Source organism: Perognathus longimembris, chromosome 12 (assembly GCF_023159225.1).
Source record: "Perognathus longimembris pacificus isolate PPM17 chromosome 12, ASM2315922v1, whole genome shotgun sequence".
Taxonomy (NCBI): Eukaryota; Metazoa; Chordata; class Mammalia; order Rodentia; family Heteromyidae; genus Perognathus; species Perognathus longimembris.
This window is the reverse complement of record NC_063172.1, coordinates 20,766,171-20,791,289: the sequence shown is the minus strand read 5'-3', so window position 1 is coordinate 20,791,289 and position 25,119 is coordinate 20,766,171. Positions and strand designations below refer to the sequence as shown.

Sequence of the window (25,119 nt, the reverse complement as noted above, 5' to 3'; positions counted from 1 at the left end):
TATATATATATATATATATATATATATATATATATATATATATATATATGGATAATCTCAACACATCCTTTGTTTTATAAAACTCAGAGATGAGTTTTGTGAAATATAATTTTATAATTCAATACTTAAAACTTTTTCTCCAAAGGTCTGTGTATTGAAAACATGTTGGTCAATGGATAACTTTTACAATAAATGAATACCAATTTCATGTGATAACAAGTTACATTATTTTTTCAAATATAAATATTCAGGTTCCAGAAAGAGTTAAAAATCATTTTTCCTGTTTTCTCATTTTAAGACAAGTTAATTAATTTTTATCCTCTGTTAGGTCAGTTCATTTAAAAAATTCGTTTTAATAATTCAAAAATACATAGAATGTCAATGTATACATGATGGCAGTAGAAACACTAATAGTCACTGCCTGGCTGAACTCACCCACACAGCGAGGGGTTTTGTTATGGTTGCTCCAAGTCCCATCAGATTGGCAGGCAGCTGTGGTCAGCTCCTTGGAGGATAGTCTGTATCCATCATTACAGAAGTAGGTGACTCGAGTTCCCACCAGGTAATCCGTTGTGAGTATACCTCCATTTGTTGGTGCTTTAGGAATCCCACAGGAAATTGCTAAAACGGTACAGGCATGGAAAAATATGAAACAAAAGTATGGAAAGCAAAATGTATTAACATGAATAACAAGCACTTAATGCATTACATAAATCTGTTGAAACATTTGAAGACACTTGGGGTTTTAATCCATTCCTCTGAAAGAAATTCAGAATAACTCATGAGTATTCTTTTCTGATCAGTTTTGAAAGCTCTGATGTATTTGGGGCTCCATACGTCACCTTGGCAGGCAGGGACTGGAGCATCCCACGCATGGTACCCATAGGTAGACTTCCTGCACACGGCACTGCTTTTTCCAACAAGTCGGAATCCTCGATCACAGGCCCAGCGGACCACACTGTTCAGCTGCCCACCTGTCTGACTGATGATGTAGCCATGAGGAGGGGACTCTGGGGTGCTACAGTAGAAAGCTTTTTCAAAAAAAAAAAAAGAATCAATGCTTAATGGACGAATCAGAAATCCTTTACTAACTAAAATACTCAACAACTATTTCAAGAATACACCTGCCTAAAATAAATCTACTCTCATCATGATGAATTTTGTTTCATAAGAACACCATTTAGTTTTTATCTCCTGAGAATAATTTCCTTACAGAACTTTCCAGGACAGGTGCCAATAACGGGGATTCCTTCTATTGTTATATTGTCAACTGAGATTTCTTCTGTATTGAAGCATATTGGGCCTAGCATCCTAGAAGCTTAAAAGCCCTACCACTGAATTCACTGAATTCTGGAGACTAGATTTCCTGTCACATTCAAGGTCTAAAGCCATATGGAGAGAGCAATATTTTTAAAGCATGGGGTTCTTATGTCACTTTGAAGTTATCACTAGACACCTAAATCAAGGTAGGCATGTGTTTCATTTTGGTTGATGCCTAAAATCAGCCCCCACATTCCATAATCCTCTTTTCTGGTCTGTTAAAGAGTTGCCATTCTGTCAGGACTGCTTACATATGCTGATAAAAATTGCCAATAAAATACATTTTTCCCCTCTCTTGAAGTTGAAATGTCAAAAGATAATGTCAAGAAGCTTTTCATAAATATGCTTTCAAGACATTCTAGCCTGACAGGTTCCAGTTACCCTTTGAAACTTTAATGTATTCATTGAAGAAAAAAATTTGAAATTTTAGAGGTAAGTAATAACAGCTGATCGGACTTACAATATATATCCCATACCCTGTCATTTCTTAAGAAAGACATACACATTAAATATGTCAAGCTGTTCTTAGTAGCTAAAAGTGGTGTTTTCTGTATATTTATATCAAACATTGTCATGAATATTAACAAGAATAAGGAGTAGTCTACAATGTAATGTAATAATTGCTTAATCTGAAACATCTCCCTTTAAGCAATCATAATCATTTAAAATGGAACTTACTGTTCTAGCTTTTGGAGCTAATAGTAAAAAAAAAACAGTAAAATAACATTTATGTATTTAAATATTAAAAATTGATTCAATATAGTCAATTTTAACTCTTGGGCATATATTTTAGTTTTTAAATCATTCATGGTTTAACAAAGACACACACATATTACAATATCAGTACTATCTCATTTTTGCAAATTATTTTATAAGATCTAGTATTAGTAAATAGTAAAATTCTAAGCATCAGCTCATAATTTTACAAAGCATTCAGACAAGAAAGTTTTATTTGTACATCACATATATTTGCAAAATTATAAAATGCACAGAGTTTGAGAACTTTTTTATTGAACTTTAAAATTAACTTGCTATGCTTCATGGGTCTGTGAGAGTGTATAAAGCATTTACAAAATAATTTTTTAATCAAGGCAATTATCAAATGATCCATGATTTGGAAACAATGAACACAGTAAAGGAAGAGCTGGCTGAGCAGCCCTGGCACATTCTATAGGTTGAGCCCACATCTGCAGCTTCTGACAGGGTTTAGGATGGAAAAAGGAAAGCCATTATGGAATGGAGGGCCTTTTATCTCTTCTTAGAATGAAATGTGAGTGGAATGGGCGTCTGTTGCAGGGTACACGAGTGCTTTCCTTTCCTAAGCATTTGAATCCCCTCTTTCAAGTTTATTGGTCACTGCGTTGTTTAAAGCAGTAATTCTCAGTCACAGTTGCTCAGTACAATCATCTAACCAGCTAGTTAAATCTGGGGTAAGGTCCTACCGATATCTGGGGTTTTCTTTGGTTGGTTGTTTGCCAGATTCGTCAGATCCTCTGTATTCTATGCTCCAAATTTGTGCTCCAGTCAACTTGCATAAACCAAAGCTAGCTCCTGCAGGCCGGCTCTCCATTGCCCAACAGGAAAAGTCCAAATGCCCTGGCATTAAATGGCTGTTCTAGAGTGACACCTAGCTCTTCATTCGTAGGGCTGAGTCCATTCCTCATGTAGTCATTGTGTCCCCCTTCACACCTACCCCCTTCACAGCTGCCTTTACCCACTCGTCCACCTCTGCTCTTCTGCACCTGACTACCCAGCCTGTCAATACCTACTAGTCCACAACAACTGATACGAAATGCAGGCAACCCTAGAACCTCTGGTTAACTCTGACCCAAGGTCATCCTCAGCCCCAAAAGCAATACTGCTGTTTCTTCCTCTGTTCTCACCCTAGCAATTTGCACAGACCTCACTGGAACATTTCCCATGTTGTCTTGTGATTGTTTCATTCTCATCAATCCCCAATCCCTAAATTAAACTATAAAAGAATTCAAAAAAAAAAAAAAAAAAAAAGAAAAAGGAAAGCCATATAGAGGACACTTTATATGTGTTCACACAACACGTTGATTACTGGTTCATGATTAGTAGAACAGGAAGGCCTATGGAAGAAGCTTTGTTACCTGAACATTAACAAGAATGCTCACCCCACCACTTTTTAAATTTTTCGCAGTGAAAAGTAGCAGTGCTAAACAATTTCTTCAAATTTAAGGGTTTTAAATAATGTGCTCATGAATCTCTTTATAATGAAGATATCTGAGTAAGTATCATAAAAATAGATAATAATTAAAGGAGATATTCACTACTGTATGTTTATCTTTTAAGTTGTTATTTAAAGGAGTTATTAAATAGATGAGGGAGTGTGAATTAACTTCAGTGCACATCATTTTCTGAACATTCAAGGCAAACAAATTTATTGAAAAAATAAGAATTTCAGACTAATTTGTAACTAATTGAAGTTACAAATAGTCTATATGCTTTTAAGCTATTACAAAGCTATGAAGAATTATAATATTGTCATTGTCATATTTACATAAGCTGATCAGGCACATCAATGGAGGAGTTGGTATTGGAATTCATGTCTAATCGAATAGCATCTACAGTTCAAACACAATCACAGTTAGGTTGTAGGAGAGATTTGTACTGAAATGATGAGTCACACATACCTATGTATCTTATCCGGAAGCCTTTTTTGTTATTGCCGTGATCTGCTGACCATTGAAGAAATACCTCATGACCATTGCTTGTTATATTAAAAGCAGCTGAATAATCACCACTGAGGGAAATCAGCACAGGACTTTGAATATTTGGTCCTTTAGAAAGAAAGTAACACAATTTAGATGTAACTGCATAAGTATATTGTCTCTCATTTGTCACATATATGCACACATAAAATAATATTACATTTCTCATCTCAAAGCAATAAGTAAAAATAAATGGTAAGTTGTTTAGGCCTTTAAATTGAAATAATTATATTGTATATATCAACAAGATAACTACAGTTTTACTATGAAATGCAATTAAAAATGCAATTAATTGTGATCTTTTCCAAAATGCTTATAAGATAAAATCTCACAAGCAGTATTTCTCCACAAAAGTCTGCTTATATGGTTAGAGCATGTGACTGAATTCATAAACATCTAGTAAAATAACCCATGGTTACCATCATACACCTGAAGAACATCAAATTCTTTTTCGGTCTGGAAGAATTCTACGAACATGCTGATGTTGTAACCCTTTTCGACTGAAATACTCCATGCACACATTTGAAGATTTGGGTAACTATCCGGATAGCCGGGGCTCAATATGACTCCTGTGGAATCTAGCCGTAATTCATTGGCAGGGCAGAGCACTGTCAAAGACAGACATCATGAAATGTGAGTGGTTTGGAACACAAATGAAAACTGCTTCTTAAATACTGAATTTTCCTGTTGTCATGTTCTGTAACTATAAAGATGATGCCATTGAATTATAGACATTTCTATTAAGTTACCATTAAAATACAGAGAAATCATCTAAATTATTACATGGACGTTTACTACATTTATATGAAATACATATAAGATAAGATGTATTTTCCTCTATTTCTGAATATGTTTTCCAAAGTCTCTTTTTTTTTTCTTATTTATTATCAAAGTGATGTACAGAGAGGTTACAGTTTCATATGTTAGGCCTTGGGTACATTTCTTATACTGTTTGTTACCTCCTCCCTCATTCCCAAAGTTGCTTTTTTTTTTTTCTAAAACTTTTCCCTTAATCTTTGTCATTTCTTCATTCTTCCCTTTCCTTAAATTTTTCCTTACTTCTCTCCCTCTACACTTTTGCCTCTTGAAGATGTGCATGGCCAGACAAGAAACTAACCTCTTTATTAAAAGTGCTCATTTAAGGTACATTTATTTCTGATCTCATGGTTGGAAATGAGTAAGTCTTGGTCAGTCTTTTGAATGTATTCTTCCTTTATTTTATTTTGAGGTAGGGTTTCAGCATAGGGCCAGCAGCCCTTGAACTGGCACCCCTGTAGCCTCTGTCTACCAAGTCCTTGGATGACAGTTTGTACCACCACATCCAAAATCAATGAGGATTTCAGACAATTCTGTGTTACAAGTTACCTTGAGTTTCTCATACTAGTTTCAGGTATTAAATGTGGGTTAAGACACTATTTATTCTTTATGTATTTAATTCAATAATCAATTTATTATAAAAGCCATTTTTTGCTTTATTTTTCAGATAGAGTATATTTTTTTTTCTTGAGACATGCCTCAGACTCTGATCCTCTTTCCTATGCATACAGTATTGCTGGTATCACAGATACATACCACCATGCCTGGCTTATTTATAGAGATGGATCTTCTAATTTTTTGCCAGGGCTGTATGCAAGCCCGATCCTTCCAATCCATCGCCTTAGTAGCTAGCTGAAATTATAGGCATATTCCTCAAGTCTTCAAAACAATAGGTTTCATTATTACATTTTCATACCTTTTTACAAGGTAGTTTGGTGATAATGCACTTCTTATTTTATGCTTCTGTTGTCTTATTAACAGAAAATAAGAGTAAATATATATGTGTGCACATGTGTGTACAAATATATAAAATTGATTGTGTATTTGCAAAAACATAATTGTGTTCTACAGTCCTTCAAATTGCAGTATACTTTATTTGTTGGGATTCTTATCATTTGCCCTAAAGTCAGATATTCAATACATTTCTTTAAGTAGAGTTCAAGTGGCAGAACTCAGCTGTGAGTTAAAAAGCCAGTGAAGAATTAGGACTCTCTTGAGTTCAAGCTCCCAGTTCCAGCCAAACAACAACAACAAAAACTGCCTGGTAGTGTGTGTCCCTGACTCATCTATGTGGATATATCAAATAGAGGGACCATAGTCCAAACCCAATGGGAATATGCATTAGACATTGTTCAAAACCATAAATAAATGTATAAAGGCCTGGAAACTTGAATCAAGTTGTAAAATATTTGCTTTCTCCAAGGCCTGAGATCAAATCCTAACACTACCATTAAAAATCATAGTAACACTAAAATTACTGTGTCTGTTCAAGTTATTTTCCAATGTATTATTTTCTAAAAGGCAGAAATCAATCATCTTCATCTATATATCTGAGTACTTGAATATTAATCTCATATAATCCTAAATATTACAGTCCTTCTATGATGTAGAAAGCTGAATGAATGGTACCTGCCTATGAAGAATATGCATGACAACATCAAAATACCAAACCACCAAACTCCCACCAAGATGTTCTAGCAGTGGTGACTTAAATAATGGGAAATTCTCACAGTGGAACTGTTTATTCTTCTAAAATTACCTTTTGCTCTTGGAAATTTAAAAGTCTCTTGGGGAAATATTTCCTGAAAAAGATTCAATGTAGGTAGAAAAACTAGTATTTTGTTTTTGTTTGATTATTTTTTGCCAGTCCTGGGTCTTGAACTCAGAGACTGAGCACTGTCCCTGGCTTCTTTTTGCTCAAGGCTAGCACTCTACCACTTGAGCTACAGAACTACATCTGGCCTTTCCTGTTTATGTGGTGCTGAGTTATTGAACCCAGGACTCCATGTATGTGAGGTAAGTACTCTACCACTAGGCCATATTCCCATCCCCACAAGATAATACTTATTTATTAAATATTTAGAATAATAAGCAGGCTCGTTTTTGAGGCTTATACACTTAAGATACTTTCCCAAATAAAGATGTCCAAACCTCAGAAATAGACCCAGATGAATTAAGTACCCAAGAAAACAATTCAATAAAATCTGGAGGATAATCAAGTTCAATTCAATTTACTCAGATTAGTCAGCATTTATGATTGATCATGATGTTTATGATTAGTTACTGGGCATTAAACACCTCTCTGGCTACACAAATCAATAATAACTGAATTCAGAGTATCACCATTATGCATTTCATTCAAGCTACATCATCACCAGGCCATGGAATCAGTAAATTTCTTTTTTTTTTCTTTCAAATTTTTATTATCAAACTGATGTACAGAGAGGTTACAGTTTCATACGTTAGGCATTGGATACATTTCTTTTTTTTTTTTTTTTTTTTTTTTTTTTTGGCCAGTCCTGGGCCTTGGACTCAGGGCCTGAGCACTGTCCCTGGCTTCTTCCCGCTCAAGGCTAGCACTCTGCCACTTGAGCCACAGCGCCGCTTCTGGCCATTTTCTGTATATGTGGTGCTGGGGAATCGAACCTAGGGCCTCGCGTATCTGAGGCAGGCACTCTTGCCGCTAGGCTATATCCCCAGCCCTGGATACATTTCTTGTACTGCTTGTTACCTCGTCCCTCCTCCCCCTTTCCCTTTCCCCCCATGAGGTGTTCAGTTCACTTACACCAAATAGTATTGCAAGTATTGCTTTTGTAGTTATTTGTCTTTTTTTAACCCTGTGTCTCTCAATTTTGGTATTCCCTTTCAATTTCCTAGTTCTAATACCAGTATACACGGTTTCCAATATACTCAGATAAGATTACAGAGATAGTGTATATACAATCACAGGAAGGTGATACAAGAACATCATCAATAATAGAAGCTACATCACAATTGTAACTACTTTCAGGAATCAGTAAATTTCTTAAAGGAGCAAATTCTGCACATTCAGAGAGTCTTTGCATAGTCATTAGGCATTTAGATTGGCCTTCCTTAGCTTTGTTCTAGTGTAAATTTGGTTGGTGATTTGAAACTACGGGAATTATGCCTCCACAAGCTTTGCCAGAGCCACAAACAGTTACAGATTCTGATGCTGCATTCTCTTTGTCTATTCCTTGAATACATTATCGTTGTTTTTCCCCATCAGAAATGGCCTTAACAGGAAGGCCCATTCCTCAGCTCCTCTTACTTACTAAGTTGTCAAGGTTTAATGAGTGCTTACAGTAAGTCTTTTTCCAAGTAACAATAATCAACTTCGGGGCTTGTATTGAAAATAGCTTTTTTTTTTTTTTTTTCTGCACATCACCTCCAACATCTCAAAGCAAAAGTAATTCAAATAAAGTCCACTGGCTTTGGGCTAAACTTCAAGAAAACCTTGGACACATCAGACATTTAAAGCTAAGTTAGAGACATAGAAAAATGAAAAAAATGCATGAAATTTGCATACCTCATAATAGTATTTCAGCTACATATTTAATATTGGAAAAAATGTTTCTTTTTTAAGTCCCCTTTACTGAGTTAAATACCAAGAAAATCTTAAAGAATTAAAATAACCAGAAAAATTGATACCTTGACAAACTGGAGGTGCCCCATCCATTTGCAGCCGCTCTCCTAATCTACAAGTCAAAATTGCGTTTCCAACTAGGGTAAATCCAGGTAGACACTGATATCGAATAATATCACCTATTTACAAAAAAAAAAAAAAGAGCAGTGGAATATCCATGGAGACTCAAGCCAATGCTAAACAAATAGACATTGAATATTGTAACTAAGACAGATTTTTTCAATGCCAAACAGAGGTAAAGTAAAGTGGAAACTATGAGTGCAGCTGCACTGGTGCTGGACAGATGCCACATTCATGAGAATCGTTTGGTTGGTAAAGATATGATATTCACTTAAAATATATTCCGTATTTACAAGACACTCAATTTAATTATTTTTAAGAGCACACTTCCATTGGTCACTGGAAATTATGACATTTTCTACCGATTAGACACAAATTAATATGATAAGATTATCTTATGTTAGCTTTCATATGCCATTTTTAAGCAATGAAACATTACTTGAAAGAGATTTATTGTCAAATTGAGCATGATCAACCAAGCATTTTCTAAGATTTGGATATAAATATTCCTTCTAATATATTTTACATTCTATGGAGTAATGGTTTGATCACAAGTAAAAAAATATTAGTACTGTGGAACAGGAAGCAGAAAGATAATAATTAGAGAAGAGACACCAAAATATAGTTACATGCTAAGTTACAACACTATTTTTTAAAGTCTTTCCCGGATAAAGAGAATCCATACCTCTTCCCCGATTACTTTATTTTGTCTGTTTCCTATTCTGGCTCCTAAAAAGAATCCTGGAAAATCTCCATGAGTCCACAGAAAATAAGTCGAAAGACAGTAGGCTATAACTTTTAAGTTTGGAAATTTTCATGCATATATACTGTTACTAGTTTATTTTCCTTAAAAATATTTTACCAGATTTTACCTATTTCAAATTCATCATCTTCTGTCAAAATTTCAGCATTGGCTACTGGTGGCGGAGGTTGGCACACTCTTAGCTGGTAAGCTATAAAAAATAAACAACATTGATTTATTCCCTTCCTGAGCAGTTACAGGTGCTCAAACACATGTCAGAAGAAAAGCGTAATGTTTTAATAAGATAAAAATGGTAGCACTCTTATTTATTTTTAAGTATATATAAATGAAAGAACCTAATCATTCTTTAAAATGGCAAGATGTAGCCTCCTGTAATAAAATCCTTCTAATACTCCTTGGTATGTGACTCACAATACATTCCAAATCACAGTTTAGAATTCTGTACTCCTGTAAGGTTAAGTGCCTTTCTTTTCTACAGTTCATCACAGATTTCCCTGCACTAAGCAGAGTACTTGGAATCACAAGTAGATAGAAACTGTAGTGCTTACACTCTTCCAAGTAACATAGACACTTTCCTTGTAAGTGCTCATTTGATCCTCAAAGTTATATTTTATTTTTGTAACAAGTTCCATAATTATTTACATTGTATAAAAAAGGAAATTAGTAAAGGAAGATAAAATTTAACTTAAACTACAAAGCTCTCCTATTAGAGCTTGAGCTTAATACTACATGGTGAAGTTCAAGAGCCTTTTCTCATCTTGGTATTCCTGCCGATGTATGAGACACCTTTGTTGAATGTCATATTTCTAATGGATTTTATCAGTTGATCACATTAGTACACTGAATTTGTAGGTCATTTTAGTTTAATTTAAAATGATCAAGCAAAAGTATCTGTGAATCTAAGTATCATGCTTACTACCTACCCACAAGTGCTATCTAAAATCAATAATACAATCTTTAAAGCCTCATTTGTTAAAGAAACACAATTTATAATGTTATAGCAGCTGAGGTTAATATATATATATTATATATTATTATATATTATATATTATTTATTATATATATTGCTTATTTTCACTACATAAAAGATCTTTGTGAAAGTCAGTGAGTATGTAAAGAAAAGACTTTAGAAATGCAGTACTTTATACAAGATCTAACGGTATGGAGATAAAGAGAATACAGCTATACCCTTTCAAAGAGATATAATTCATATTTCTTTTATTGTAAGAATATTACAGAATACTAATAAATATCAACAAGACTAGCTAAAGATGACTCTTTACAAAGTAAATGAATTAGAGAAAATTTAAGGAAGATTAGTATGTGAGGTGCTGGTGGCTCATGTGTGCATTACCTTAGCTACTCAGAAGTCTGAGATATGAAAATTATGATTCAGTGCCATCATGGGCAGGAAAGTTCATGAACTCTTATCTCAAATTAAGCACCAAAAAAAAAAAAGACAAAAGTGTGATAGTGGCTCAAGTGTTAAATTCCTATCCTTGGCAAAATCCAAGTCCTGAGTTCAAATCCCAGTATCATCTCTTCAAAAAACAAAAATAATGAGTAAGGTATTTCCAGTTCTGTAGTAAAGATGGACATAAGGCAATTCAGAGGGAAAATAACAACTGAACAAAACTTGAGCAAATAATCCAGGAATCAAGTTATCTTAATCAAACAAAATAATTCTTGCAAGAGGTTTATAACATTGAGGTAACTAAAAATTGAAAAAAAAAGTATTAGCAAAGAATGACGAATCAAGGAAAAGTATTAGAAACATTCTTCCAACTGCTACTGGTCTACCTACTTGCAATGTTTCCCTTTCAGTATTTTTTTCTGAATAATTATTTATTGTCAAGGTGATGTACAGAGGGGTTACAGTTTCATATGTAAGGCAGTGGGTACTTTTCTTGTACAGTTTGTTACCTCTTCCTGTTGTTTTTAGATGCTCTCATGTTTGACTCAAGCACAGGGTGGGGATCAAAGAGTATAAATGTGCTAATGATGTACTTATTACTAGACACAAGAAAACACTTGTTCAGAAAAAGCCCAGTGAAGAATAATTGGGAATTTTGAAAATTTATTTAATGCATTTAGATTTTAAATGGGGAATGGTTATAAAGTTAAAGAGGTGATTATAACCCAGGTTAGATAGATCTCATCTATGATAACTCTGCCTACTCAGAAGGCTAAGATTGGAGATTTGTCTTTTGAAACCAATCCAGACATACAAATCTGTAAGGCTTTTATATCACCATAAGCAACATTTCTGTCTATACATTTTGCATTTTATACTTGTTGCAGTTGGTTGAACAATGTCCCCTAAACTCATGTATCCTAAATGCAGGCATTTCATGGAACTTCAGAATGTTATTTTCAATAGGACTGCTGAAAATTAATCTGTAATTCAAATGAATTTAAATATATTAGTCCATATTTTCATGAGTTTTCAATTTGGATAGTTTTGTACTTAGGATCACTAACTAAAAAGCTATATGAAATAGATATTTATGGTGTACAGTCAATCCTAATCTATATTCTTCTTGAAAGATTCATTTGTTGGACATATCATTCAGCTTTAAAATAATATTTTCAGTTCAACAACAAAAGAACATAGTATTCCACATGTCAGTAGCTCTCAAGGGTGGATATTACTTGAATAAGTGCCCCATTTGTTCAGATGTGCAGACATATTTAGTTCTGGATCCAACAAATTTATTTCTTGAAATAGCTTTAGCATTTGATTTTGGCAATGTTTTTGTGGTATTTTTAATTTTCTATTTCCTTTGCAATGAAACATCCAATCCAATTCAATAAATTCAATTCATTTTTCCATTGCTATTCAACTGAGCTATTAAAGGCTGCTTGAAACAAACAAAAAAATAGAACATTGGCAAATTGCCATTTCGTCACCAAACCAAAAGAAAAAAATTCCAAGTACATAACCTTTCTGTAAAACAAGGATGTGATATTTCTTACAGAGGACAAAAATAATGCTCTGTGTACACTTATAAACTCACAGCTCTATGTAAGCCTCCGTGTATTTCAGTGGTGACCCACATTAGCTCAAGTATGAAGATATTATTTGAGGAAGATTGAGATGGATAAAAGCATACATATATATATATGCATGTATATATATATATGATTATATAATTTTGGCAGTACAATTTCTAAACTTAACTAAAATTAATGTAGGCCATTTCACTTAAAGCAGAGTTTGGTGTTGGAATAAATGTTACCTCAGTTTTGATATACAGAGCAAACTAAACCATTTTTCATCTTGGAAGAAAATCTGCTAGTTTAGCATATCTGAACCTGAAGTATGCATCAACTATACACTTACGTTACTGTTAAATATACCTTTGCTAAAAAAAGAAAATTTTCCAGTAAGTTCATTTCTGCCTGTAAAGGAGAATATTACAGATAAATAGTCAATGCATACTATTGGTTTTGAGTTTGAGAGAAAAATGTTTTCATGAGAAATAGATTAATAAAAAGTGCCTCTGGTGTTTTTTTAGAGAAGGAATACCAGAAACTATGGGGATTAAACCACTTATCAAACATTTCAGAATTATCACAGGAAACATCCCTATCTATCACATGAATTGGCTTTCTCATATTCAAATTAATTAAAGGTATCTTGTCATAGTACTAATCCCATTAGACTTGAAAACCAATAGGCTAAGGCTGCTCTGCCTAATAGAGGTACATTTTACATTAGTAGACAATAGACAGTAGTATACTGCAATTTACTATTATTATTACTATTATTCTCATCTGCTTTTAGCTTAGAGTTTACATGACTAACTACAAGACATACTCTTTTGACGAACATAAATAGTTTAACTAAAAATGAAAATTCAGACTCAAGAAGCGTATTTCTTTATACTTGTTAGAACAAGACACAATAAGTCCTTGATGTAAATATAACAAAAACAATACACTAGAACTCATATATATGTATTGGTGACTCACACCTGCAATACTAGCTACTCATGAAGCTGAGATCTGAAGGATCAAGTTCAAAGCCAGCTCAGGCAGAAAAGTCCATGATAACCAGAAAAAAGGCTAGGGTGGAATCATAATTTAAGTGATAGTGTGACAGCTAGGAAAGCAAGTCAAGCAAAAAACAGGTTCTGATTTCAAACCTCAGTACCACTGACAATAAAAAAGACAGTATTATTCAGACTATAAAATGATAAGGTGAACCAAGACTTTTCAATCTCACCTAACATGAATGAGTACTACTTCAATATCGGTGATATGGATGTGAACCTTTATTTGAATCCTCTCCAAAAATTGCTACTCTATCCAATAAAAAAAAAAATCACTCACTTTTTTGACACCACACAATCCACAAGAAAATTTTGCTTCTTTGAACCTTTTCTAAAATCCTCCCACAATTCAAAGCCTGAAAGCCTCACACCCTTTGCGTTAAGATGCCAGTCTTTAATGATATAATCTGTCAATTATTCAAGTGCACTTACTTTTGTTTTATGAAAGTCATGTTGTTCCTCACCTTTGACCACAGAAGACAGGCAATATGATGTTTGAAATAAAAATACCTATTCTTGTCAATAGTTATACTAATGCAATAAATATCAAAATATAATTAACAACTTTTTACACAAATCAATTAGGTTTAGGTAACAGTAGTTTGCAATGTATTTTCTTCAGAACAATTTCACCTATTTTATATATTAGCTCCAACATTTTATGAACACCTAAACATACCCATACACACACACACACACACACACACACACACACACACACACACACATCCTACTGGATGACATCCATTTTCCTCCATGAATCATGGACATCATGCAAATAAACGCTTTATGAATTCAGTGCTCTACTTATTGAAGTGTGAATGGAAGTCATTATTTAAGTCATATAAGTCAAGGAGGTCACACAGTTTGAAGTAGTCTTGATTCACATTTTGTATAAATTTTGTTCTCATTTCTATAGCAACCTCTTGTAGAAGGCTTTGTGGAATTAACTGTACATACCACAATACATCATTTATTGTACAGGTAACATATACTAAAAAAATGTGACCTGAAACACATTACCAGCCTTCTAAATACATTCTCAAAAATATCAAGTTATTACTTAATAGTTGCTATGCTTTATTTAAAAAACTATGGGTAATAAAATTTGCTAAATAATATTATAACTATTTCCCTTTATCAATGACTGTTACATTCTGTCAATTTAGTGAATGGTTCAAATCCTAAATATGAATCTTGCACATATTTATTCCTATACATACATAGATATGCTTACATTAAAATTATTTTGAGTATAATAACATATTAAAAATATTAACTGATCTGATAAAAAAAAGCAATTATAAAACTACCCTCTACATTTTTTGAAATTTATGAATGATTTATTTCTGGAATTCTTTCCTCGATATTTTCATATTGTAGTTGGCCATGTATAGTTGACTTGTGGGTAACTGAAATCAAAGAAAAAAAAGCCAAAGAACTAGTGGAACTAAATTTTTTTCTAAATAATATTCCATAGACATAATGAGTTTACCTTAATACTTTCACATGAGAATGAAACGTCCTGTCTAATGAATATAAGCAAATTCTGTTTTAAGTTATTCTGCTATAGTGTCATTTCCACAGTACTTTACAGCACATAGTATTTTAGTGAGTCACATTTCAGTAAAACTAATTTTATCTCCACAAGATTACTATACAACACTTTAGAAACCATAAAGAAGACTAGTCCAAGTTGAGATAACTATGACAATGTGCTACTATGACCTTGTAGAGCTTGAGGAACCAAAGTCGTACTAACAGGATTAAAGTTCCAAGGTACAATTAAGAAAGGTAGCCCGAGGACCAACAAATAAATAAATATTTTTAAAGGCTGTGTTATTAATTATGTATGAATATGCTTGTAAATATTTGAATATTTAAAGTGATATAGTTATAATTCTTTATCTCTGTAATTGACTTTCTGTTAAATATTTTGTGAATAAACAGTTTGTCAAACTAAAAAAAAAAAAAAAAAAAAGAAAGGTACTTTTCTAGGAAACAAGTAACTCTGTTACTTCATAAAGAGTAAACTCACATTTGCCAAACATTTTATAAAACGTAAGTTTATATTACATGAATCACAATCTACTCATGAAGAAATACAAGCTTAGGACACTTCTTGTGGTTGATAAGAACATAGTTAACTCTTAGGTATTGTTATTTTTCACTTTCAAAAATAAGTTGTTCTTTGGATTCCTTTCTATATATACCCTCATAAGCCTATAGATTTATTAGTACTCAGGTTTTGTCTAGGTTATCTAACTTTTCTTTTAATTATTTCATTATTAAAATCGAGTATACTTTAAGTCTTATAGAGATAAAATACTTTAGAAAAATGTCACTTAGGTATGTAGCATATAACCTAGCAAATAAACTTTTTGGTAAACAACAAATGTCTTATTACAGAGACTGTTACACAAATTCTCTCTTTATAAATTAACAACCAACAACAAGCAAACCTCTTGCATTTGAAATGGGTTTTCTTTACTTTTTGGAATCCTTGGTTAGGATAACCATTAGTATTATTTAACACAATCCAAGGTCATCATAAATTAGTGGTATATAAAGAACAGAAGTTCTTAGTTTGAGATATTACATTAACACCAGTAGAGAGAATGAAAGAAACATTTCTTCAAATGAAAAATACAACTCAGGTACCTCCACATTCACATGTGTCCCATACTTTTTGCATATAATTTACTTATTATGAAAGGCTTTATGAGGTTTATGCTTTAAATAATACCCAGGGCTACCTGAACCTCATAAGGGAAGTCAAAATACAAAGGAGCAAAACATATTCTTATTCTATTTTAAAGCATATCTTTAAGGGAAAACCAAAGGATAAACAGGTGTTTTTCACAAAGAAATGTATTAATAAGCAAAACTTAAATGACAAATGCAATCTTATGAATATGTGACACTAAAGATGTCAAACTTATAAAATAAACACAGAATTCCTGAGAAAATCATACCTAACTAATATAACAAAGGATTAAGAAAAGGAAGGTTTTACTCAATAGAAAAACTTAAAGAAAACATAATAAAGCATAATAAAGGAATCATTCACTATAGGTTTAGGTATATACAATTAGCCTAAAATAGTTTCATTCTTTTTTTTTTTTTTTTTTTTGGCCAGTCCTGGGGCTTGGACTCAGGGCCTGAGCACTGTCCCTGGCTTCTTCTTGCTCAAGGCTAGCACTCTGCCACTTGAGCCACAGCGCCACTTCTGGCCATTTTCTGTATATGTGGTGCTGGGGAATCGAACCCCATACTCATGTATATGAGGCAAGCACTGTTGCCACTAGGCCATATCCCCAGGCCCCAATTAGCCTAAAATAAATGGTAAATATGAATTGTATATCTAGGTTAGTAATCAAAAATACCAAATGAAAAGCATTTTACCATTATCAGAACTTCTACTAAGCATAAGCCTGGCAGATGGATATTTTTAATCATAGTAAATACCATTATTTAATTATATTAATGATAATTTGACATCTTGTTTATTTTTGTGAGTATATATAAGCAGAACACATACCTAGTGATTCTAAAATTGAGATTTTTAATAGTTGTTGCTGGCTGTGCATAGTAGCACTGACATAATCCAAACTATGTGCGAGGTAGAATTTTGGTTATCACAATTTAAATTCAGCTAGTGCAAAATCATTCATGACATCCTATCAATCAATCAATCAATCAATAAACAAACATAAAAAACAAGCCAGGCACAGCATCAGAACACTGGAATTCAACACATATATTTACATTTAATATAATGTATCATATATGATGTATTTTTCAGGAGTGCAAATATTGTGACTATTGAGAAATATCAACATATGGTTGGTTTAAAATCATACAAAAGCTGCTAGGTCAAATACAGAAACTTATTCATAAAATTTGAGTCTAATAAAATACACCTGTATCAGAGGAAAAAACAAAAGCCTTAGATGCTTGGAATCTTAGCTTCTCAAAAAGTGGGGAAAAGTACAATTGAGACTACAGCCTCCTCCATTCAAAAGCAGGAAAACATCTGAAAAATAAACTAAAGCAGAAAGGGTAGGGGAATGGATCAGTCTTTAGGAGTGCATAAAACAAGAACAAAGGCAACTTAACAAACCCTTCGTTTAAATAACTTAAATAAAAAAGAATCTGTTACATACTTCCCCCACTAAAACATAATTAGTCATTACTAAATAACAAAAAAGGAAAAGAAAAGAAGAAGCACTGATCTTTGTCATAAAAAAACAAAACACTCAGTAGTATCCAAACAACAAGGCGCATGAAACAATATAGAACATTCTACGTGGATTCTCAAGAGTTTTGTAAAAAGAATTAGTGCAATCATAAAAGAGATAATGACAAGCACGTTGATTTTGAGTCATCAAGACATAGAGGAGATAAGACTCACGGGGAGAGTCAAAGATCTGAAGATGAGTATGTAGACAGGGTGGAAGACACAGATTTAAGAATTGAATTCACACTAATAGCAGTAAGGAAGGGGCTAGAAAAATGTCAATGAATTAATAAGTGAGGTAGCTTTCTTCATGATTATCTATCTGTACAAGGAGATCTTAGAAAGGTGAATAAGGAGAAAGTAACGCTTTAGGAAAATTGTCCTGATATAATAGGAGGAAGTTAACATTTTGGGTAATTTTAGCAAAATTTGAGGTAATTTGAGGATATATCCCAAAATTGAAGGATTGGGTAAAATTCCAACAGATATTGAATCAGCAGAGATGTTGATTAGTTTGTGATAAGCACTGTCACATTGGCCTTCACTATCATATCAGACATGTATGTGTGCATATATGCATTTTTAGAAATATCTAAACTTAAAAATGAGGTGTGATAAGCAAACACAGTTGTAAAGTATTTTCTCTGTTAGGCATGTTGCTAATAGTAGTTCATTTTGTGTGGTCTCTTCAATATCTTTTCAATGCCATGATAATCTTAACAATGATAGTGCTTTATGAGGTGAGCTATTCAAACTAGAACTGTAGGTGACTCAATCTAATACTTAGCAGTCAAGGAAGTAGATTTTAGACATGCAGTATTTCATTTCATTCTTCCACTAACCCTTCCAAATTGTTTTTATACTTGAGGAAAAAGGCTAAAAAGCTAATTTGTCAAGTTGATCTGAAAAACAAACTACTAGAAAGCATTTGGTTATCTTTATTCCTAAAGCACTCTATTTCTATCAAACATGATTCAAAATCCAACAAAAATCAAGCTAAACATTTATGAATGACAGCAGACATGTATAAATTCATCTGTTTCTATAAAACCCACCTTCATATTCTCTGTGTATGTGTGTTCTGGCAATATATGTGCATATATATGAAATCTCTCTCACTCATTCTCTCTCTCAATATATATGTATATATATAAGTATATACCTGCTATTCACATATGCTGTAAGTGTTCATATGCACTTGGTATCCTTTCCTCTAATAATACGTTCCTTCTGAAGGGCTCCAAAACTGTATAAGAAAATTTCATTTCCTACAGGATTATCTTATAAATATTTGTAAGAATATATAGTAATACTTAAGAATATTTCCTTGATATATTTCTTCAGCAGGGCCATGCGTAAAAATTTGTGCAGAGAGAAAATATCCTCCTTGATGCTGATAACTATTTGTTTCCCAGGTATGGTTGTCTATCTAAGAAATGATGCTATATTTTCAGCTGCAAGCATTATCTACATATTGGCAGCCTTAATCCAATTCAGTAGACTAGGTATATTAGTTTCTGAAGACATAAACATCCAAAATAGGTATGTCTATCAGAACACTCCAGTTTTTAAGTGCTGTGCTGAAGTGGACCGGCAGTAACAGTGACAGGAGCTTTAGGACACTGTGGGACACTAATTAGCACAAAACTGTCTGGTAAATGTTCAGATTAGGAACTCAAGAATTTTTATAGTTAATTCACCACTGCTATAGCTAATGTGCTTTAAATGGCTTTGTCACACACATGTGACATATTTTTCATGGAATAAGAAGCTCATGTATCAAATATTTCATTACTCTAAGTAGATAAAACATTAAGTTGTATATTAATATAGTGTCCAATGCATGTCCATGGGAAAAATTATGTAAGTTTAGGAATTTATGTAGTCTATTTTCTGTGAAATATTTGGAATTAGTATGATTAGATTTATGTAAGGCAGAATGTGTCTTTATGAGACGGTCATAAAAAATTGAAAGATCAATGTAAGTAAAACTTTCTTAAAATGGATTCAAATAAATAGAAAGGCACATCTCTGTGAATCTCCTGAATGTCCTCTTTACACTAATAGTATGAAGGTAGAATAGAAAAAAATGCTTAAAGAAACAATGTTGAGACTCCATAAATTGTTTCACAATATTAACAACTTGGAACCTAATGATCTGGAATAGGCACTTGAAAATGTGAAAGTCTAGAAGAGATAATTTCCAAACAAGAGTTATAAAGGAATGAGTAATGTGATCCATAGCATAATTCTATTGGATGCTAATTTTAGATAGATTCACAGCAGGTTGGAGATATTATAATTTTGTATGAAAAAAATCTATTGATGTCTCCAAATTACATGCGGGAAAATATGAACAGCTGGTTCTCTTTTATTGGTTTCCATGCAAAAAAAAATAATGGTTATTTTCCACTGGGTAATTACTGCCTGATTTATTTGCTATATCCATTTGCTCACATTTTTATGTCCCCAAACACTTAGCAGAGGCCATAGTTGGCAAGTAAATGTATTTGAAATGCTAATGTTACAGCGGTGACCAATGTGTCAAATTTTAATATCCTTTCAATTATTGGTTAAAAATACATTGCATCCATTTTTTCAGTATTCACTTTAATTTTATGAAATTAAATAGAATCATTTAGACAATACCAACCATGATAACTGAGCACAAAAAAGCCACTTGTTGTGAAGTCACTGTGGAATTTGATTAAAATCTGATTGGACGTGCTGTATACTGATTCTAAGGCAGTGTTGCCACTGAATTGACCAATCTGGGGTGAGTTCTGGTCAGGCCCATCCCTATTAAACAGAAGGGAGACAATGGGAAAGGGTGATTAATTTCTTGGAAAAGTTTGGAACATGTTTAGTGAAGGTACTGCATGTAATTATATTATGTGATCGTATTCGCTAGATAAAGTAATCAATGAGAGACAATACCTATTGGTATTCTTTATGTCTACATAGGTGGTTACATGTTTAAAATGTAAAATTAAAAATGGATCCTACTTTCATCTAAATAAAATATACCAACATTTTTTGAAATCAATAAATTATCTTCTCTTTAACCAATACTCAGATTATATAAAAGGCTTCAGGGATTTTTTTCCTTTTATTTTCTTCAGCAATGATCTTGTGAGTCATAGCAAGTACAGTCTGAATTCTTAGAACACATGAACTCCTACAGTAGTTTTTTTGATGACTCGTCAACATTTAGTTCAGGTTTTTTTCATATTTTTAGAGATCTATTAATTGAGAGGATAATACTCTATTCTATCTTGGATAAGTTGTCATGACATGACTTATATTAAATAATTATGATACAAATATAGACATTGAAAATATCAGTTTTGCCTACTAATTTATACTTTAAAATTATCATGTTAATTGTTCATTTGGGCATTACATTTATAAATATTTTCAATTTCTTCTTCACCTAAACTTTTGTTCTATAATATTGAGCTACCTTACTGTATAAATAAGTCAACACCTATTTCTCTTGTTTGTCTCATTCTTTAAAACACATTCTGTCAACCACAGTTACACCAACTCAAATATCAGAAGGCAATTTGTAACAGAAAATTGTGATATATTTTCATTCCTTTCTTTGTTCATTCTTATATATAGTTGTATCAATCAAAAACAATGGTCCTGGCTTACCATACAGTAATAAAATCATAAATTGGTTCTGTTTGAAGGACAGTAAAATTGATGTAGATTCCATTCCCTGGAGGAACTCTGACAAGCCAAAAACAATCTTGAAAATTTGGATATTCATCAGGATATCCTGGAGAATAAATAGTGCCATTCATTGCAGTAATATTCCCTCCACAAAGAGCTGTAGAGAAAGACATGTACACACAAAAATATTAAAAATAATACACTGTCAACAGCGGAAAAAGCATGTTTCTTAATCAATGTAGACTACATCTGGGTTTTTTGTTTTATATATGTGTGTGTATATATATATGTGTGTGTGTGTATGTATATATGTAAGCTCAATTGATGAACATTACATGAAATTTGTGAACCACAAGCAAGATTGGTGAACTGCATGCTTTCTCCTTTTAAAAATACTTTCTATCGCGGGCTGGGGATATGGCCTAGTGGCAAGAGTGCCTGCTTCATATACATGAGGCCCTGGGTTCGATTCCCCAGCACCACATATACAGAAAATGGCCAGAAGTGGCCCTGTGGCTCAAGTGGCAGAGTGCTAGCCTTGAGCAAAAAGAAGCCAGGGACAGTGCTCAGGCCCTGAGTCCAAGCCCCAGGACTGGCCAAAAAAATAAATAAATAAATAAAAAATACTTTCTATCAATATAAACACAAAATTAAGGTATCTCGTCTGCCCACAACCCCATCCTCCATGCCTTCCCTTCAGAGTGTGGGTGCTGTTCCTGCACTGTTTTGCTGTAGCACTTGAAACACAGGTGCACTTCTGGATTTTGTATCGTTAATTAGAGTTAAGAGTTTCAAAGATTTTCCTGCCTAGAGTTGGCTTTGAACTGTTATCCTCAGGTCTCAGCATCCTGGCAAGCTATACTTGTAGACAGTGGTGCCCAGTAAAAGGCCTTTATATTTATATAGTTATTCTAAGAGAAACTCAATTCCAGTATTATTTATTTATTAATAATGACACGCACATATATGTGTGTATGTATGTATGTATATATATATATATGCATATATACGGTTGTTCAACGTTATTTCTTAACAGTGTTTATGTTTAATAAAATTATTTTTTCTACTGAAAAACTGAGTATTTACAAATTTATCAGAAGGGAAAGACAGAAGGTCAACAGGAGAATTACTAAAGTGGTAACACCTAAGACACAAGTTCACTTTGGAAGCTTACCTTCACACCTCGGGAGCGGATGATTCCAATTACGACTGACTCCGTGAAGGCAAGTGAGGGCGGAGTTTCCCATTAGTGTGTATCCTGGGAAACATTCAAAGGAAATGGTTTGACCCACAGTAAAATCATTACCAATTACAAAACCATTTCGAAATGGTCGTGGATCAGGACAGCTTTGCAATTGATAAGCTGGGGAATAAAAAGAAAAATGAAAGATATATTTCATGAATTTCAAACAATACATTTGAATATGGTTGGCAACTTACAAGCAGGTATGTTTCTGTTTGTGGTGCATTATTAATAGTAAGTCAGCTTTATGAAAACTGCTATCAATGACAGTGTGATAGGACTATTTTTTTAAGTCTTCAATGTTTATATGTTAATTGCTAGTATCATTCACTTTAAAAATGCATCAGTTGGTTCACCCCTTGTACAATCTATCTTAATTCTAAACATAAGTAGAAATGTAAGCTTATCTGTAGTCACAGTTTTAGTCAGATATATTCTGACTGTTTCAAATAGAATTCAGTGCTCAGGTTGCATGTACATAAAATTCTTCAAAATATTATATATGTAAGCCTAATTCTGAGATTTTTCAATACTAAAAAATATTTTTTCTCCAAAGGAAATAAACCACATTTCTGTTGAATGTCTACAGAGTAGTAGAAATTTTAGGAATATTCCCTCTAATTGAAAATAAGTTTGATTTTAATCTTTTGTGGATTTTTGATACTAAAGTATAACTTCCTTTTTGTCCATATTATTCTTCTGTTGTGCTTGTTTTATTGCTAAAAACCTGAAACTTAGCTCATTTTATTAATACAGAAAAACTTAGTAAATATTAGTGAATTAATTTTGAATGTATGATCAAGCAACAGATGTATGTCCTGCAAATATGTGCAATTATTAAAATTCCATAATATTTTTGATTAATACATTTAAACAACAAAAAAGTATTATAAGTGCTATATTCAAATACAAAATATTATTACTGAAATTGAAAAAGTTACCTTGCTGCTTCTTGAAATATATTTCAAATGTTTTGAACCAGACTATTTGGGGTTTTGTGTTAGTTGGTGTGCTTTTTGTTGGTGGCATTGGACATAAGACTGCATGTGTGCTATCAGACCTTTATGCATTAATTATTTTTTAGGCAAGATCTCATAGTTTTTCCTTCCCTGGCCTGGCTCATTATTCTTCTACATTCATTTCCTGCCTAAAAATAGGAGGCCCCTGTTGCTAGGCCAACTTCTTTGTTGGAATGGAATTTTGCTAACTTTTTTGCCTGGGCTGATTTTGAGCTGGGCTCATTTGACCTTTTATTGCTTCTTCTGGGGTAGCTGAAATTACATACCTGAGTCACCATCTCCACTCAAGAGAGAGAAGTCATATGAATAAATTCTTTTAAAATAATAAGTGATTATATTCTTAACCTGTCATAGAGTATGTTATGTATAAAATGTCACTTTCAAGTTTTCTGTGTTATACATGTTTATATCAGTTTATCATGAGGTGAATTCCATTGTTCTAATATAGTTAATTTTTACTTAAAACATACTTTTGAATGCAGAGCATCAATAGAGCTTATATCCTGGATTTATAAAATTTATGTGAAAATACTTTCTTAAGAGGCAGTGGTAAAATGAGGGTAGAAAAAAGAAAATAAAAGGTTTAGGTCACTAGCAAAGAGGATACTACCATTTGAATTTAGCGTATACCACAAATGTGGTTCACAAATGTGAGACTACTAGTAGAAAAACAAGAACAAAAAAAAATCCAATAAAATCACTTTGGTGAAATAATTAATTGTAGAGGAAAAAAGCCAACTCTACAGTGAAAGGAGCTTAAGATAATTCCTTTGTTGTGGAAAGAATGGAATGTTCTGGTTGCATTATAGAGCAACACAGGTGTCCTTACTGCAGAGCTCTGATTCAAAAGGATCACCTTTAATGATGATGCAGAGTTATGAAAATATTTTGTTCTTTTGATTAATTGTGGTCATTGGAACTACACTGTGTGAAAATATCATCATTTTAAATATGTAGTTTTAATACGTTTTAAATTTTTCATATATGAAACAATTCCATAATAATAGCAAGAGCTAAAATAATATGCATCATGGTACATTCTGCATATGTATCTTATTACATAGATCTCAACACAATTTATCTGACACCTGCTATAATTTACATCAAATATAAAGCATCAAATATATATATATAAATGAGAGGGAAAAAAACACAAAAAAGTTTGAGCTGTATGGGATTAGATAGAATTAGCCAGCATTTGAGCTGAGGTCTACTCCACATAAGGCCCTATTTCTCAAGTGGGATAATAGTTTTGAATAAGCTTATGTAGCAGTTTTGAGATAGTTTTAATGTAATACAAAAGAGTATTTTTATATTTTTATGGCAGCAGAAGAAAATCAAGGAATGTCCTATTATTTTTTTATTTTAAGAAAACAGTTTCACAATCAATATAATTGCCATAGAAGAATACTTTAAAATATTAAATACAATATAAAAAGTAAAACATGGATATCCAGTTTGCCTTAATTGTTTAAACTTGTGTGCTGTCTAATTCAAAGTGTTACACTAGAATTTTCTAAGATCTC

At 32.8% G+C, this 25,119-nt stretch overlaps 1 protein-coding gene across 3 annotated transcripts in view; it reads right to left on the bottom strand.

Moving 5' to 3' along the window:
- The window catches only part of Csmd3 (CUB and Sushi multiple domains 3), an 860,328-nt gene that overhangs the window by 69,000 nt on the left and 766,209 nt on the right, over positions 1-25,119 (bottom strand). For all 3 annotated transcript variants that reach the window (XM_048358905.1, XM_048358906.1, XM_048358908.1), the window contains 9 exons: positions 22,506-22,694; positions 21,311-21,488; positions 20,307-20,452; positions 9,468-9,548; positions 8,541-8,654; positions 4,475-4,663; positions 3,978-4,124; positions 843-1,031; positions 436-621 (listed from right to left, as the gene is read on the bottom strand). In XM_048358905.1, coding sequence (XP_048214862.1) covers positions 436-621; positions 843-1,031; positions 3,978-4,124; positions 4,475-4,663; positions 8,541-8,654; positions 9,468-9,548; positions 20,307-20,452; positions 21,311-21,488; positions 22,506-22,694 — 1,419 coding nt within the window. The remainder of the gene's footprint in view (positions 1-435; positions 622-842; positions 1,032-3,977; positions 4,125-4,474; positions 4,664-8,540; positions 8,655-9,467; positions 9,549-20,306; positions 20,453-21,310; positions 21,489-22,505; positions 22,695-25,119) is intronic.